This window comes from Lethenteron reissneri, chromosome 56 (assembly GCF_015708825.2).
Source record: "Lethenteron reissneri isolate LAM-NWPU_2019-01 chromosome 56, ASM1570882v1, whole genome shotgun sequence".
Lineage (NCBI taxonomy): Eukaryota > Metazoa > Chordata > Hyperoartia > Petromyzontiformes > Petromyzontidae > Lethenteron > Lethenteron reissneri.
Window position 1 is genome coordinate 1884887 of NC_083834.1, and position 18371 is coordinate 1903257.

At 55.1% G+C, this 18371-nt stretch overlaps 1 protein-coding gene across 1 annotated transcript in view; it reads left to right on the forward strand.

Moving 5' to 3' along the window:
* The first annotated feature begins 299 nt into the window (after positions 1-299).
* XPO4 (exportin 4) overlaps positions 300-18371 on the forward strand; it is a 72876-nt gene continuing 54804 nt past the window's right edge. The window contains exons 1-4 of the mRNA XM_061574675.1: positions 300-381; positions 11770-11875; positions 13794-13935; positions 16411-16555. Coding sequence (XP_061430659.1) covers positions 319-381; positions 11770-11875; positions 13794-13935; positions 16411-16555 — 456 coding nt within the window. The 5' untranslated portion in view covers positions 300-318. The remainder of the gene's footprint in view (positions 382-11769; positions 11876-13793; positions 13936-16410; positions 16556-18371) is intronic.

Below are 18371 nucleotides of genomic sequence, written 5' to 3' on the forward strand. Positions count from 1 at the left end.
CCCCCACCCGAATCCCCCATTCGCCCCTCCCCCTCTACCCCCCCCACCCGAATCCCCCATTCGCCCCGCCCCTCTACCCCCCCCCCACCCGAATCCCCCATTCGCCCCGCCCCTCTACCCCCCCCCCACCCGAATCCCCCATTCGCCCCGCCCCTCTACCCCCCCCCCACCCGAATCCCCCATTCGCCCCGCCCCCTCTACCCCCCCCACCCGAATCCCCCATTCGCCCCGCCCCCTCTACCCCCCCCACCCGAATCCCCCATTCGCCCCGCCCATCTACCCCCCCCCCCCCTCCCCCCGGCAACCAGGCGGCCCAAGATGGCGGCGCCCAGCGCGCATGAGACCATCGGGCAACTGGAGTGTGCGGCCAAGGCGCTGATGGTGAGAAGCTCCCGGGCCGCGGCGGGGAGGAGGCCCCGTCGCCTCCCCGCCGCCTCCTCCGCGGCCACGGCTCCCCGCCTCGTCGCCTCGCTCCTGCGGCGAGGCCCGCGAGCCGATGGCGGAGAGCGAGCGCCGTGCGGGACGCGCCGTGCGGGGGGGACGCGCGGAGAGGCGGGCGCCTCGCGGGGTCTCGCGCGGTGTTCACCTCACACTCACCCGTGCGGTGTCCACCTCACACTCACCCACGTGGTGTCCACCTCACAGGCTCTGTGTGGTGTCCACCTGACACTCACACACGTGGTGTTCACCTCACAGGCTCTGTGTGGTGTCCACCTCACACTCACTCGTGTGGTGTTCACCTCACACTCGTGTGGTGTCCACCTCACAGGCTCTGTGCGGTGTCCATCTCACAGGCTCTGTGTGGTGTCCACCTCACAGGCTCTGTGTGGTGTCCACCTCACAGGCTCTGTGTGGTGTCCACCTCACAGGCTCTGTGTGGTGTTGACCTCACGGCGTACGCGGCGTCCTGCCCTCCTACCTACCCGGGGGACACCGTGAACTACCGGGGGGCTCCTGCCCCCGCTGCTGGCTACCCGCTGCCGGCTACCCGCTGCCGGCTCCCGCTCGCTCCTGGGTAGTTGCTGCCGGCTCCCGCTGCTGCTGTTCCTCCCGCTCGCTGCTCGCTGGGGGTGGCTCCTGGTGGCTCCTGGTGGCTCCGAGTTGCCGCGAGGTTCCTCCGGGCAGCTACTGGTTGCTCGCGAGTCGATTCTGGTTCCGATGGGTCCGAGTATAGCCCCCTGTAAAGTCACGTGGAAGGGAACGTCGTGAGAAGTTTAATTGTGTTATATTTTTTATTATTTTATTATTTCCCTTCTACGTGACTTTACCGAAAGAATCAAGAATATGAATCCCTGCAGTCACGAAAGCTTTAAATCTAAATGTATAGCCCCCTGGTTCCTCTACGGTCCCCCACTCTAGTTGCTGCTGGTGGCTCCTGGTCACTGCCAGTTGCTTCTGCCCCCCCCCCCCCCCGCGAGTTGCTTCTGAAAGTCGATGGTTGCTCCTGCTGGTCCCGTGTGACTTCTGGGACTCGTGGTTGATTCTGGTCGCTCTGAGCCGCTCCTCTTGCACGCCGATAGTCTCCGAGTCGCGTCCACGTGGTTGATGGTTGCCCCGAGTGGGGCTCGCCGTTGCTGCTGCTGTTTGCTCCGAGTCGCTGTCGATGCGAGTGGAGGCGGCGGTGCTGAACCACGAATGGTTGCTCCGGGAAGTTGCTCATCCCGCTGCTGGCTTGCTCCCGAGTCATTCTCGACGACTCCGCGAAGTCACCTTCACTGCTTGCCAGAGGTGTGGACTCGAGTCATGTGACTTGGACTCGAGTCAGACTCGAGTCATGAATTTGATGACTTCAGACTCGACTTGGACTTGCATAACAATGACTTTGTCCCACCTCTGCTGCTTGCTGTGTGGCTGGTTCCCAGTTGCTACTGGTTGCCGCTAGTGGCTGGCGGTTTCGGTCGATCCTGGTCATTCAGGGTCGCTTTGAATCTCCCCCCCGCATCGTTTCTCCCGTCCGTGTGAATCCCCAGTGTCGGCTGGGTACGGTGCCTCCCCGTTGCCCCACCTGGTGGTCCACTCCGTGGTTCACTCCGTGGGTCTCGCCGACGCTTCGCTCCGTGTGTTTCGCATACCTGTCAACCCCTTATCAGTGCCTGCCTTATCACAGATCAATTCAGACCTCATTGGTCACCCCGTGCCACTTATAAATGTCAACGTTCATCATTCAAAGTCCCATCACAAGGAGAGAAACACAGACACATTTTTCCCGTATTGAAGCGGCCGTATGCCCTATGGACCTTAAAAACTCAATTTCCCTGTACAAGAATACGGGGTAAACCGTATTGGTTTGACAGGTATGCTACTATACACTACACTACGATATACTACACTACGATACACTACACTACTACATACCTATACTCTTGATTCTTTCGGTAAAGTCACGTAGGTAAATAAAACAAATTTCTATTTAAATTTTCTTCACCTACGTGACTTTACCGAAAGAACCAAGAGTATGGATCCTTGCAGTCACGAAAACTTAAAATCTAGAATACCACATACCTGTCAACCCCTTATCAGTGCCTACCTTATTACAGATCAATTCAGACCCTTTCGGTCACCCCATGCCTTTATTGGCGCGCGAGCGTAAACTTTTTTTTCCACCCCGCGTTGGGTTTTATTTTAATTAATGAGGTAATAATCAAAGTTTTATTTTCATTTGCATAGGTTATGTTTTTAAGTTTTGAGAAGTTTTTAAATATATTTTTCCCCCGGGCAACGCCGGGTAATTCCCGCTAGTCAATGATAAATCTCAACGTTCATCCTACAAAGCGCTCATTAAACAGCTGTACGTCGTATGGACCTGAGAACTCAATTTCCCTGTACAAGAATACGGGGTGAATTTAGATTTAAAGCTTTCGTGCTGCAGGGATTCATCTTCTTGGTTCTTTCGGTAAAGTCACGTAGAAGGGAAATAATAAAATAATAAAAATGAAACATAATAAAATAAAATTCTCACGACGTTTCTGCCACAACACAAGCAGCCTTCCTCAGGTGTCGGGAAGACAACATTGGGACCTTGTTCTTCACCTGAGGACGGCTGCTTGCGTTGTGGCCGAAACGTCGTGAGAATTGTATTTATTATGTTTTATTGTTATTATTATATTATTTCCCTTCTACGTGACTTTACCGAAAGAACCAAGAAGATGAATACGGGGTAAGCCGTATGGGTTGACAGGTATGGTTTCGCTTGGAGAAGCCGCGTGTCCTGCCACCACCAAGCGACAATGTTGTTTTCTCGTTGACCCCCGTCTGAACCCCCTTGCCTTCTTGGCTGTGCGCCAGAGGTCGCAACCAGGTACCCGATACCCGTACCCTACCCGATACCCGGCTACCCGTACCTGGCCGGGTACGGCTACCCGTTTGTGACCCTGGTGCGGCCGGGTACGGGTAGGCCGAGAGTCACTGGCGAGTAACTGTTTGTCACTCATTTCCCAACGTCTTGTCTCTTCTCACAATTCAAGTTCCTAGGATCAATCCACCCACGTCTGCAACATGGCTTCATCCCAGAGGTTGCAATCAGGTACCTGATACCCGTACCCTACCCGTACCCGGCTGGGTACTGGCTGGGTACGGGTAGGGTACGGCCGGGTACGGGTACCCGTTTGCGGTAGCGGGCCCACTGGGGTGGCTTCTTCGCTCACCGCTGCTGGTTTGTGGGGTTTTGTTGTTCGCGGCGGTTGCTTGCGGTTGCTGGTGACGTCAGTTGCCCGTAGGCTTTGGCCTTCCGAACCAAATCGCTGTGGATGCGGAGGTGCTGAAGCGCACGTTAGCCGGCGTATCACAGCGGGGCACGTTACCTGTGTGGGTCATCTACTACAGAGACTTGGTGAACACGGCGTGAAGCTGAATACACGGTGGCTAGGAGATGTCAACTACCTCGCCATGTATACAGGAGGTCGTGGGTTCGATCCCGACCCTGACGCCTGTTGCTGTATAGTTGGAGTGTGCATCTCTCTCTCATCATCATTATCACGGTGGCTAGGAGATGTTAACTACCTCGCCTGGTATACAGGGGGTCGTGGGTTTGATCCCGACCCTGACGCCTGTTGCTGTATAGTTGGAGTTTGCGTGTCTCTCTCATCACCATCACAGTGGCTAGGAGATGTTAACTACCTTGCCAGGTATGCAGGAGGTCGTAGATTCGATCCCGACCCCGATGTCTGCTGCTGTATAGTTGGAGTTTGCATCTCTCTCTCTTATCATCACGATGGCTAGGAGATGTTAACTACTTCGCCAGGTATGCAGGGGGTCGTAGGTTCCATCCCGCCCGTAATGTCTGCTGCTGTACATTTGGAGTTCGCATCTCTCTCTCCCCCCGTGGTTGTGTGGATTTTTCTCCGGGTCTTCCGCATGATAAGCCACTTCGTTGAGCTATCATTTGTGGCCAGGTCGCTTCTAAAAAGAGCTGTATAACTCGGTGGGCCTTTTATCTCATAAAATAAAAATAGTTACGTTTTTTAGTTTATAGTTTTAAATAGTTTTTTACCTGGCATGCAGTCACCCACGTGATCCCATCAGACATCAGAGGCAAAGCTAGGGTTGAGCCGCCATGTATGTATGGATGTTGAACTTCTTGTACCCGTTACATAGCCACCCGTGCTAAGTAGAGGTACGGGGGAAGGACAACAAACTAAACACAATAAAAGCAGGTTGTAAAGAAATTTGTTTTCAATCTAGATGTAAAAGTGCGTAGCTCCAGTGGCTTCCTAATATTGAAAGAAGGGCGTTCCAGACGGCCGCAGACGCACATCTGAAAGCGCGTTATGCGGTGACCACCATATTTGTTCGATGGCTAGCCAAAAGTGTAGTGTATAATGTAGTTTATAGAAGTGTTTATTATATGTATAGAGTAGTGTATAGTGTAGTGTATAGTGTAGTGTATAATGTAGTGTATAGAAGTGTTTATTGTAGTGCATAGTGTAGTGCATAGTGTAGTGCATAGTGTAGTGTATAGTGTAGTGTATAGTGCAGTGCATATAGCATCTGAGAGAGCGCAATGCAGTGACCACCTTTGTTCGATGGCCAGTAAAAAGCTGCCGCTGCGAGGATGACGACCGGGAGTTGGCGTCAAGTTGTTTCAAGCTCCTTGACGCGATCAGCGAGGTATTGTGGTTCTTTTGCGGCAAGCACTTTGTGTGTAATGAGCGCTACCTTGTGACGAATTCGTTCGGCAACCGGAAACCAATGCAGCTCGGCGAGCAGCGGACGGACGCGGTCGGAACTTGCAGTCAGAGGTCGCAAACGGGTTTTGATTCCTTACCTGTACCCGGCCGCACCAGTGTCGCAAACGGGTACCCGTACCCGGCCGTACCCGGGTATCGGGTACCTGATTGCGACCTCTGGGATGAAGCCATGTTGCAGGCGCGGGTGGGTTGATTCTAGGAACTTGAATTGTGAGAGGAGACAAGACGTTGGGAAATTAGTGACAAACGGTTACTCACCAGTGACTCACGGTCTACCTGTACCCGTACCCGGCCACACCCGGCCGCACCAGGGTCGCAAACGGGTACCCGTACCTGATACCTGGCCGGGTACGGGTAGCCGGGTATCGGGTAGGGTACGGTTATCGGGTACCCAGTTGCGACCTCTGCTTGCAGTACAACGTCGCGACACCACGCGCTGTGGCGCTTGCAATGGGTGTCCGCCACCATGCACGAACGACAGGCGCCTTGAGCAACATTGAGAGCGCTGCAGCAAACAATCCGCCCCCACCCCCCCCCCCCCCCCACGTTCAACAACCCACGCGGGACCGGCGTGGTGAAGTATAGTCGAAATGACCCTCACCGCCTGCACGGCCCTCATCCGGCGGCGGTAGGTTGACACAGGGACCGTACGTCTACGTGTTCGTAGGGCTAACCAATGATTTAATTGATGAAAATCTTTTCGCCTGGAACATCACTGGAGATTGAACATCTTGATGGTGTCGAGTGTCTCTTGACACGTACACACACACGCAGCAGACCGCGCTGGGCGACGTCGTGTAAACACGCATGTTCAGCCTCTGACTCCCGCATTATGCTTCTACCGTATACAGTGATTAGCAAACCCAGTCAAACAGATGAAGCATAAATACACAATGAATTAAATGGGTTTGCGAGCAACTGCTCCCAGCTACTGGTCTCTCCGGGCGGCTCCTCGTAACTTCTGGTTGCATGATGTCACTGGTGGTGGTTTGTGGTCAGGGATGTCCATAGGGGGGTTGTGGAGCCTGGGGCAAATCGCTCTATGAACTATAAAACTATTAACTATTTTTATTTGACTAGGCAAGGCCCACTGAGCTGTGTAAAGCTTCCTGGCTAACACAAATGATAGCCCAACGAAGTGGCTTATCGTCATGTGGAAGTTTATATCGGCCAAATACTCTCGAAAGGCGTGATGTTGATTCTAAATGTGGAGGGAAAAACCGGAGGACCCGGAGAAAAATCCACACGACCACAGGGAGATAGACACGCAAACTCCAAATATACAGCAGCAGGCGTCAGGGTCGGGATCAAACCCACGACTTCCTGTATACCAGGCGAGGCAGTCAACATCTCCTAGCCACCGTAATGATGATGAGAGAGAGAGACACGCAAACTCCAAATACACAGCAGCAGGCGTCGGGGTCGGGATCAAACCCACGACCTCCTGCACACCAGGCGATGTAGTTAACATCTCCTAGCCACCGAAATGATGATGATGAGAGAAAGAGACACGCAAACTCCAAATTTACAACAAGCTTCGGCAATCAAACCTTCGACTTCCTGTGTACCAGGCGAGGTAGTTAACATCTCCCAGCTACCGGGGTGCCTTACTCCGTGTTGGCCCCCCCTACGCCTTCAAACTAAACCGGCATTATTACATCCGACACGTGACATCGAATCGCGAGGGCCCCCCAAAGCGCGGGGCCCGGGGGGGGGGGTCTCGCCGATTTTCCGTGTACCCCGAGGGGACATCTCTGTGTGTGATCACCCCCGCTGCTTGCTAGCATCTGGTATAACCTGGGAAATCCTGGATAAGCCCGGGGAATTCCTTGCGGCTTCTGGCTGCGGCTTCTTGGTTCCTGGCTCATTCCTGTGGTCTGTGTGAAACCTTTTGGGGTTTGCTCCGCCGATCAGGGCCAAGCGACGTCCAGACGAGTTCCACCTGGTACCCTTTGTTGGTGCGAGGACCTTGGCACATTGGATTCAGAGCTCGCGTGGTACGGGTGGGGTGGGGGGACGTGGAATCAGCCGGTGGATTCAGAGCTCGCGTGGCACGGCGGGGTGGGGGACGTGGAATCAGCCGGTGGATTCAGAGCTCGCGTGGCACGGGTGGGGTGGGGGACATGGAATCAGCCGGTGGATTCAGAGCTCGCGTGGCACGGGTGGGGTGGGGGACGTGGAAACAGCCGGTGGCAAATGTTTATTGTCCAAATCTTTTTTGTTTGTATGGTTCAAAAGGGCCGAAACGTCAAGCGGTCAGTGACGAACGGCACCCGCTAAGTTGTTGTGAAATGTAAAGAAGTTAATGCGGTTTGTTCAATTGGGTCACGTTGTAAACAAACTTTGGTGGGAGGGAGAGGGGAAGAGGACGATGGCGGTCGGGCATTTCAAAGTGGAGCGGTGCGAGGGACGGAGCGGATTGAGAAGCGTTGTGAGCTGCAGTGTGGTGGGTGGGTGAGTGGATGAGGTGGGTGGGTGAGTGAGGTGGGTGGGTGGGTGAGGTGGGTGGGTGAGGTGGGTGGGTGAGTGTGAGCTGCAGTGTGGTGAGTGGGTGGGTGAGTGAATGCGTGAGTGAGTGGGTGAGGTGGGTGAGTGGGTGCTGTTGTGACCTGCAGTGTGGTGAGTGGGTGGGTGAGTGAGTGAGGTGGGTGAGTGAGGTGGGTGAGTTAGTGAGTGCTGTTGTGAGCTGCAGTGTGGTGAGTGGGTGAGTGAGGTGGGTGAGTGAGTGAGGTGGGTGAGTTAGTGAGTGCTGTTGTGAGCTGCAGTGTGGTGAGTGGGTGGGTGAGGTGAGTGAATGGGTTCTGTTGTGACCTGCAGTGTGGTGAGTGAGTGGGTGAGTGAGTGAGTGGGTGTTGTTGTGAGCTGCAGTGTGGTGAGTGAGTGGGTGGGTGAGGTGGGGACCCCAAAAAACCTCTGTGATGGGTCGTAGTCGTGGGTGGCACAGTTTGGTGCCGGCTTTCGTAGAGTGTGGCGGTCGTGTCGCTACGGTTCTCTGCGGTGAGTAACGATGTCTTTTAAAAGAACGGCGCTGCTGCTGATACTGCTGCTGCTACTGCTGCTGCTACTACTGCTGCTACTACTGCTGCTGCTACTACCGCTACTGCTGCTACTACTACTATTCCTACTACTACTGCTGCTACTACTGCTGCTGCTACTGCTACTACGACTGCTACTACAATTCCTACTGCTGCTAATACTACTGCTGCTGCTCCTACTGATACTAATGCTGCTTCTACTGCTGCTGCTACTACTGCTGCTCCTACTGATACGACTGCTGCTTCTTCTACTGCTGCTACTACTGCTGCTGCTACTGCTACTACGACTGCTACTACAATTCCTACTGCTGCTGCTACTACTACTGCTGCTGCTGCTCCTACTGATACGACTGCTACTACTACTGTTGCTGCTACTACTGCTACTACTACTACACCGCCTCTAAATAAAATTAACGTTGAGCCGCTCGCGCGGTCCGAGATTTGGTGGCAAACGGAGACCGCCCCCCTCCACCGCCCCCCTCCACCGCCCCCCTCCACCCCCCCCTCCACCCCCCCCTCCACCGCCCCCCTCCCCCGCCCCCCTCCACCGCCCCCCTCCACCGCCCCCGTCCCCCGCCCCCCTCCACCGCCCCCCTCCACTGCCCCCCCTGCAGCGTGCCAGGGAAAGGGTTAATATGGCCCTGGGGGTCACAGGACATGTGGACCACCCCGTATAGTCAACGAAAGAGCCGACGCACGCTCATTCCGCGCGCCGTGTCACCGCGTGTTTGGCTGTGACGTCGTCGTCGTCGTCATCGCGCGCCGCGGCCGCTTCAGATCTGGGCTCCGAGATTGGGACAACCGGGCTTGGCCTGTTTTAATGCCTAAAAACAAACAACAGAAGGGAAGAAAAATAAGAAACCGCGCGTTTTCCAAATGCCTGCGAGATGAACTGGAGAGTGGAAATCGTACGCCACCCCTCGTCAGCTTTGTTATCATCACCAGCACCAGCAGCTTCATTATCATCATCACTACCATCATTATCACCAGCAGCTTCATCATCACCAGCACCATCATCATCACTAGCATCATCATCACCAGCAGCATCATCACTAGCATCATCATCGGCAGCATCATCATCACCAGCATCATCATCACCAGCATCATCGGCAGCATCATCATCACCAGCATCATCATCATCGGCATCATCAGCAGCATCATCACCAGCATCATCACCAGCAACATTATCACCAGCATCATCATTACCAGCATCACCAGCAGCAGCATCATCACTAGCATCATCACCAGCAGTAGCATCATCACCGGCATCATCATCACCGGCATCATCACCGGCATCATCATCACCAGCACCATCATCATCGGCATCATCAGCAGCATCATCACCAGCAACATTATCACCAGCATCATCTGCAGCAGCAGCATCATCACCAGCATCACCAGCAGCAGTAACAGCCGTGGGCTGTCCATGTTCACAGCAAAGTGGCGCAGGAAAAGACAAGCCATCCCAAACTATGGAGACCCTGCAGTGAACCCATAGAGACCCTTAGAGATACAGAGAGACTCATAGAGACCCATAGAGACCCTTAGAGATACAGAGAGACTCATAGAGACCCATAGATGGACCTCGTAGTGAACCCATGGAGACCCTAGACATCTGTGAAAAAGAGCTTCATGGCTCATCGGATTTCTCCAGGATAAATAATGGTTCTGATTCTGAGATACAGAGAGACTCGTAGAGACCCATAGAGATACATTAATGACAAGCCACAGTGGTGGCGATTGTAGCCACGTAACCCAAACTTCGGAGCACGTAGTAAACCCACTGGAGGAGGAGTGATACGACACGAACACTTCCTCTCCCTGCTGAAGCCCTCTCATCGTGGCCAGCAGCAGCAGCAGCCGTCAACTTTTTTGCATCCAGCTACTGAACTTGTGTGTCAAAGAGCTTTATAGCTCATCGGATTCTTCCTGCGATACACGTAAAGATTCGGTTTGAGATATCGCTGTCGGACGCATGAATCGAATGTACGAATGTGTGTTGAACTTCTTTTGCACCCTACGTAGCCAACCGTGCTCACTGGAGGTGCGCGGGGGAAGGACAACAGACTAAACAACAACAACAAGCAGTTAGAAATTAATGTTTTCACTCTAGATTTAAAAGTGCATAGCTCCAGTGACTTGCTAATATTCGAAGGAAGAAACCCATAGAGACCCACAGATATCCAGAGACTCATATAGAACCATGGAGACCCATAGAGACCCACAGATATCCAGAGACTCATATAGAACCATGGAGACCCATAGAGACCCACAGAAATCCAGAGACTCATATAGAACCATGGAGACCCATAGAGACCAATAGAGGCCCATAGAGACCGACAGAAATCCAGAGACTCATATAGAACCATGGAGACCCATAGAGACCCACAGAAATCCAGACACTCATATAGAACCATAGAGACCCATAGAGACCCACAGAAATCCAGAGACTCATATAGAACCATGGAGACCCATAGAGACCCACAGAAATCCAGACACTCATATAGAACCATGGAGACCCATAGAGACCCATAGAGACCCACAGATATCCAGAGACTCATATAGAACCATGGAGACCCATAGAGACCCACAGAAATCCAGAGACTCATATAGAACCATAGAGACCCATAGAGACCCACAGAAATCCAGAGAATCATATAGAACCATGGAGACCCATAGAGACCCATAGAGACCCACAGAAATCCAGAGACTCATATAGAACCATAGAGACCCATAGAGACCCACAGAAATCCAGAGACTCATATAGAACCATGGAGACCCATAGAGACCCACAGAAATCCAGACACTCATATAGAACCATGGAGACCCATATTGATAGATATGTATGTTGAACTTCTTTTGCACCGTACGTATTCAACCGTACTCATCGGAGGTACGGGGGGGTGGGGGGGGGATTGGACAACAAACTAAACACAACAACAAGCAGTTCTCAACGAGTGTGTTCTCACTCCAGATTTTTAAGTGCCGAGCTCCAGTGGCTTCCTGACATCGGAGGGGAGAGACAGTGCCAGGCTCCGCGCCAGCGAGCACACGACCCCCGTGCGCCTACGCCGACCTTCGTCGGTGCTCGCCAATACCACTTGCCCCGGCGGGCTCGAGGCTACATGGGGCATCTTTGTCTGCCTGTGCGCAGGCTCCACCAGCGGTGGTCACGAACCAGAGGTCGCAAACGGGTTTTGATTCCTTACCCGTACCCGGCCGCACCAGGGTCGTAAATGGGTACCCGTACCCGGCCAGGTACGGGTTCCCGTTCCCTACCCGTACCCGTACCCTACCCGAAATGAGTGACAAACGGTGACTCACCAGCGACTCACGGCCTACCTGTACCCGTACCCGGCCGCACCAGGGTCGCAAACAGCTACTCGTACCCGAACGGGTACCCGAACGGGTACGGGTAGCCGGGTATTCGGGTAGGGTACTGGTATCGGGTACCCGGTTGCGACCTCTGTCACGAACCCGGCCACCCGAGTTCGATTCCCCGCTCGCGGTCAAATAACGGGCGGTGGCATTCTTCGTCTTGTTTGCAGGCCCCGCCGTCGCTGGTGACGCACGAGCAGAGGCAGCACGCCGAGCACATCTTCCTGGCCTTCCGCAAATCCAAGTCGCCCTACGCAGTGTGCCGGCACATCCTGGGTGAGCGACCGCTGACTGCTCACTCGCGCGTGTGAGGAGTGAGTGAGTGAGTGGGTGAGTGGGTGGGTGGGTGGGTGAGTGAGTGGGTGGGTGAGTGAGCGAACGAGCGAGTGGTTGTCTGAGCGAGTGTGTTAGCGCGTGTGACCGCGTGCGCGTCTGCGCGTGTGTGTGCGTGCCGACACATCCTGGGTGAGCTACCACTGGCTCACTCACGCACGCACTCACCACGCACTCGCCACGCACTCACTCATGCACTCACTCACGCACGCACGTACTCACTCACGCGCGCACTCGCTCACTCGCGCACTGACCACACACTCACTCACTCAAGCACCAACTCACTCACTCACGCACGCACACTCACACACTCACGCATTCACTCACTCGCACACTCACGCACTCACGCATTCACTCACTAACGCATTCACTCACTCACGCACTCACTCACGCACTATCGCACTCATGCACGCACTCACTCACGCACTCACTCACGCATTCACTCACTAACGCACTCACACACTCACACACTCACCACTCACACACACACACTCACTCACTCACGCACTCACTCACACACTCACTCACGCACTATCGCACTCATGCACGCACACTCATTAATGCGCTCACGCACTCATGCACTCACTCACGCATTCACTCATGCACTCACCACACTCAACACTCACTCATGTTCTCACTCACGGACTCACTCGCACGCACGCGCGAGTGAGTGTGAGGTCTGGATGAGTGAGCTAACGAGCCAAAGAGGGAGTCCACGCAAATTGTTGAGCGAGGTGAGTGATTGAATATGTGAGTGCTTGTCTGAGCGATTGTGTTGGCGCGTGTGTGCCTGTGACCCTGTGCATGTCTGTACGTGTGCATGTGTGTGCTTACACATCCTGAGTGAGCTACAGCCGGCTCACTCGCCCACTCACTGACAAAGAGGCAAATAAACTATCGATTAACCTAAACTCTCTTATTACACGCTTTCATTTAACTCACTCTGTTGTCGTGTCCTCAAATCTTGTAACTAAAATTGTACCCACTTCCCAATGTGGTATCGACGGCAAACTTAGTATACTTATGTCATACTGATGACAATACTATATTTTATCATAAAAAATAAAAAATATCTATTTTTAAGCAATCAGTTTTACATTTTATGTTTCGCCTTGGGTCTAATTGTCCACGCTCAACTGACGTTGGCTGTAAATCACCACGGTCCCTTACGTTATGGCAAGCTTCGAGGCCGGCACGGCACACGAGGGGGTGGGTGGCCAGCACCACGCCCGACCGCCTTTGTCTCCTGAGTGGCGATGATTTTACACTCCTCACCAGGTACTCATTTGAGGCCGAGTCAACCTCGAGGAGACCCAGGACCGGTTTGAATAATCGTCACTGATGTTGATCATAAGCGGGTATAGAACTTGGGTTACTGGGTTCGTAGCACAGCGGGCTAACCACTGCACTACCGCTCCCCACACGCATACGTAGGTGAGTGAGTGAGTGCGCAAATTGGTGAGCGAGTGAGTAAGCAAATCTGTGAGTGGTTGTCTGAGCGAGAGTGTTGGCGTGTGCTCGTTTGACCGTGTGCATGTCCGCGTGTGTGTGTGCGGGACTGCATGCCCTGCGTGCCTGCGATAATGTAGCGGTTAGCGCAGTGCACTACAAACTCGGTGACCTGAGTTCTATTCCCGATCATGGCCAACATCCGTGACGATGAACTAAACCGGTCCTGGGCCTCACTTGGATCGGCTTGGCCTCAAATGAGTACCTGGCGCGGTCTGCGTGCGCGCGTGTGAACGTGCGCGTCTGTGTGTTCGTGCGTGCGCGCGTGTGAACGTGCGCGTCTGTGCGCGTGCGACTGCCTGCGCGTGCATCCGTGTGACGGTGCGCGTCTGCGTGTTGCGTGCGCGAGCAGAGACGAGCCGCGTGGACTACGTCCTCTTCCAAGCCGTCACCACCATCATGGAGGCGGCCATGCGGGAGTGGGTGCTGCTGGATCACAGCACCGTCGAATCGCTGCGCTCCTTCCTGCTCAACTACGTGCTGCAGAGGCCCGGGTGAGCGCCCCCCCTCTCTCTCTTCTGTCGCACCGCACGTAGCCAACCGCGCCAATCGGAGGTGCGGGAGAAGCGAGAGTCGTTGTCCTGACCCGAGTCGTAGTGGGGCGGGTGCCGGGTCGCGGCCTCGTAGCGATGCGGCCCGCAAGTTTACGACTCGCACCGTCGGCTCGGAAACAAACTTCCCGCGGCTCATGGTGACGCCCGGCGCCCCGCGGCAACGAAGCGGACCGAGGTTCGATTGCGCCGGGTGTGTACGTTAATGTCCCTGTGTTCCGCAGGCTGTGTGTGTGTAAACACGATCTGTGTGTGTGTGTACACGGGTGTGAAGGCAAAGTCGAGTCCTTTGTTCGTTTGCTTCGGTCGACGACGTGGAGCGGCGCTTTCCCGGTGGCAAACCTTGCCACCCCGGCGAAGCGCTGTGTGCTGCGTGTGCTGCATGTACAGGAGGTCGTGGGTTCGATCCCGACCCTGATGAGATGTTAACTACCTCGCCTGATATACAGGAGGTCGTGGTTCGATCTGACCCTGATGAGATGTTAACTACCTCGCCTGATATACAGGAGGTCGTGGTTCAATCTGACCCTGATGAGATGTTAACTACCTCGCCTGATATACAGGAGGTCGTGGTTCGATCCCGACCCTGATGAGATGTTAACTACCTCGCCGGGTATACAGGAGGTCGTGGGTTTGATCCCGACCCTGATGAGATGTTAACTACCTCGCCGGGTATACAGGAGGTCATGGGTTCGATCCCGACCCTGATGAGATGTTAACTACCTCGCCGGGTATACAGGAGGTCGTGGGTTCGATCCCGACCCTGATGAGATGTTAACTACCTCGCCTGGTATACAGGAGGGCGTGGATTCGATCTCGACCCTGACGGCTGTATATTTGGAATTTGCGTGTCTCTCTCTCTCTCCCCGTGGTCGCGTGGATTTTCTCCGGGTCCTCCGCTTTTCCTCTCCACATTTAAAATCAACGTCACGCATTTAGAGTATTTAGCTGCTGCTATACATTTCCACGTGATGATGACGATGATGATAATCCCGCTTTGTTGGGCTCTCATCTGTGATGGCCACAGAGCTACATAGCTTGTGTTGCAGTCGAAACGTCGTGAGAATTGTATTGTTTTATTTTTATTATTTTATTATTTCCCTTCTACGTGACTTTACCGAAAGAACCAAGAGTATGAATCCCTGCAGTCACGAAAGTTTATAGTTTTCTTTAGTTTATATTTTTTATAATTTTTTTACCTGAAATGCGGTCAACTCGAGGCATCTCATCAGACCTCAGAAGCCAATCTCGGGTTGAACCGACACGTATGTACGGAGGGACGTTGAACTTCTTTCGCACCGTACGTAGCCAACCGTGCTGATCGGAGGTGCGGGGGGAAGGACAACAAACTAAACACAACAACAACAACGAGAAGAAAAAAATGAGTTTGTCAACCTCGATGATGATTTAAAAGCGGCAGAGCTCCCATTGGCTTACGAACATCGGATGGAAGAGCGTTCCAGACGGCCGCAGAAGTTTTAGTTTGACGGCGTCGCTGGCGGTGGGGGAGGGGGGGGCCCACGCTGCTGGCGGTTTTCCCCGGGCCCCGCAACCCCCACTACGGACGGCCTCGGTGCCGGCCTTCGTAGGAGCTACTCGCGAAACGTGGCCTTGCCCCAACGGCCTCTTTAAGACCTCATCGTAGGAGCTACTCGCGAAACGTGGCATTGCCCCAACGGCCTCTTTGAGACCTCATCGTAGGAGCTACTCGCGAAACGTGGCCTTGCCCTAACGGCCTCTTTAAGACCTCATCGTAGGAGCTACTCGCGAAACGTGGCCTTGCCCTAACGGCCTCTTTAAGACCTCATCGTAGGAGCTACTCGCGAAACGTGGCCTTGCCCCAACGGCCTCTTTAAGACCTCATCGTAGGAGCTACTCGCGAAACGTGGCCTTGCCCCTAACGGCCTCTTTAAGACCTCATCGTAGGAGCTACTCGCGAAACGTGGCCTTGCCCCAACGGCCTCTTTAAGACCTCATCGTAGGAGCTACTCGCGAAACGTGGCCTTGCCCCAACGGCCTCTTTAAGACCTCATCGTAGGAGCTACTCGCGAAACGTGGCCTTGCCCCAACGGCCTCTTTAAGACCTCATCGTAGGAGCTACTCGCGAAACGTGGCCTTGCCCCAACGGCCTCTTTAAGACCTCATCGTAGGAGCTACTCGCGAAACGTGGCCTTGCCCCAACGGCCTCTTTGAGACCTCATCGTAGGAGCTACTCGCGAAACGTGGCCTTGCCCCAACGGCCTCTTTAAGACCTCATCGTAGGAGCTACTCGCGAAACGTGGCCTTGCCCCAACGGCCTCTTTAAGACCTCATCGTAGGAGCTACTCGCGAAACGTCGCCTTGCCCCTGCGGCCTCTTTAAGACTTGTCGCGGGGTGGGGGGTCGGGATGTTTGTCGTTGCCCGTGGGCTCCGCGCAGGCTGCAGAAGTTTGTGAGGGAGCAGATCCTGCAGGCGGTGGCGGTGATCATCAAGCGCGGCTCGGCCGACCGGGAGCAGTCGCTCTGCTGCCAGAGCATCCTGGGGGAGGTCAGCCACCTGGTCAGCAGCGGCAACCCCGCCATGGTGAGTCCACCACCACCATGGTGAGTCCACCACCACCACCATGGTGAGTCCACCACCACCACCATGGTGAGTCCACCACCACCACCACCACCATGGTGAGTCCACCACCACCACCATGGTGAGTCCACCACCATCACCATGGTGAGTCCACCACCACCACCATGGTGAGTCCACCATCACCACCATCACCATGGTGAGTCTCCACCACCACCACCATGGTGAGTCCACCACCACCACCACCACCATGGTGAGTCCACCACCACCATGGTGAGTCCACCACCACCATGGTGAGTCCACCACCACCACCATCACCATGGTGAGTCTCCACCACCACCACCATGGTGAGTCCACCACCACCACCATGGTGAGTCCACCACCACCACCACCACCATGGTGAGTCCACCACCACCACCCGCCATGGTGAGTCCACCACCACCATGGTGAGTCCACCACCACCATGGTGAGTCCACCACCACCACCATCACCATGGTGAGTCTCCACCACCACCACCATGGTGAGTCCACCACCACCACCATGGTGAGTCCACCACCACCACCACCACCATGGTGAGTCCACCACCACCACCCGCCATGGTGAGTCCACCACCATGGTGAGTCCACCACCACCACCACCACCACCATGGTGAGTCCACCACCATGGTGAGTCCACCACCACCATGGTGAGTGACTTGACCCAGCAAAGCCTCGCCGAGTCGCAGGCCTCTTTCAGGAGTGGGGGGGGCGGCCATGTTGCCGTCACTGCGAGTGACGCGCCCCAAGTGAGTCGTGCCGGGTCATCACCATGGCGGGTGATTGGGGGTCTTGACAGACGACCCGTTACGTTGCCCGTCTGTGGGGTTTAGCTCTGGGCTACGTGGGGAGCGGTGGCGCAGCGGTTAGCGCTACGCTGCGCTATTAACCCGACGACCCGAGTTCGATTCCCGCTCACGGCCAACACCGGTGACGATTATCTGAACCGGTTCCGGGCCTCCCCTAGGTCGACTCGGCCTCAAATTAGTACCCGGTGCGGTGTGTAGTAAACATCGCCACTGGAGAGACAAAGGCGGTCGGGCGTGGTGCTGGCCACCCACCCCCTCGTGTGCTGTTCCAGCCTTCATAGGTGCTCGCCAGAGGTCGCAAACGGGTTTTGATTGCTTACCCGTACCCGGCCGCACCAGGGTCGCAAACGGGTACCCGTACCCGGCCGTACCCGTACCCTACCCGTACCCGGCTGGGTACGGGTAGGGTACGGGTATCGGGTACCTGATTGCGACCTCTGGGATGAAGCCATGTTGCAGGCGCGGGTGGGTTGATTCCAGGAACTTGAATTGTGAGAAAAGACAAGACGTTGGGAAATGAGTGACAAACGGTGACTCACCAGTGACTCACGGCCTACCCGTACCCGGCCGCACCAGTGTCGCAAACGGGTACCCGTACCCGGCCGGGTACGGGTAGCCGGGTATCGGGTAGGGTACGGGTATCGGGTACCCGGTTGCGACCTCTGGTGCACGCCAACAGTCTGTTCAGGCTAAACGGGGGATCTTTGTGTTTTTGCGATGGGGAGGAAAGCGGAAAAAGCCGGAGGAAGCCCATTCGGAGTGGCGGGAGGACATGACGCAGGAAAGGCCACGCCCGAGTTGGGGGGGGGGAGTCGAACCCAGGCGATTCTTGCTGCGCGGCCACACGAGTTGTTCCCGCTGTGCCTCCCCTCGCCACGCGAGTTGTTTCCCGCTGTGCCGCCTCTCGCCACGCGAGTTGTTCCCGCTGTGCCTCCCCTCGCCATGCGAGTTGTTCCCGCTGTGCCTCCCCTCGCCACG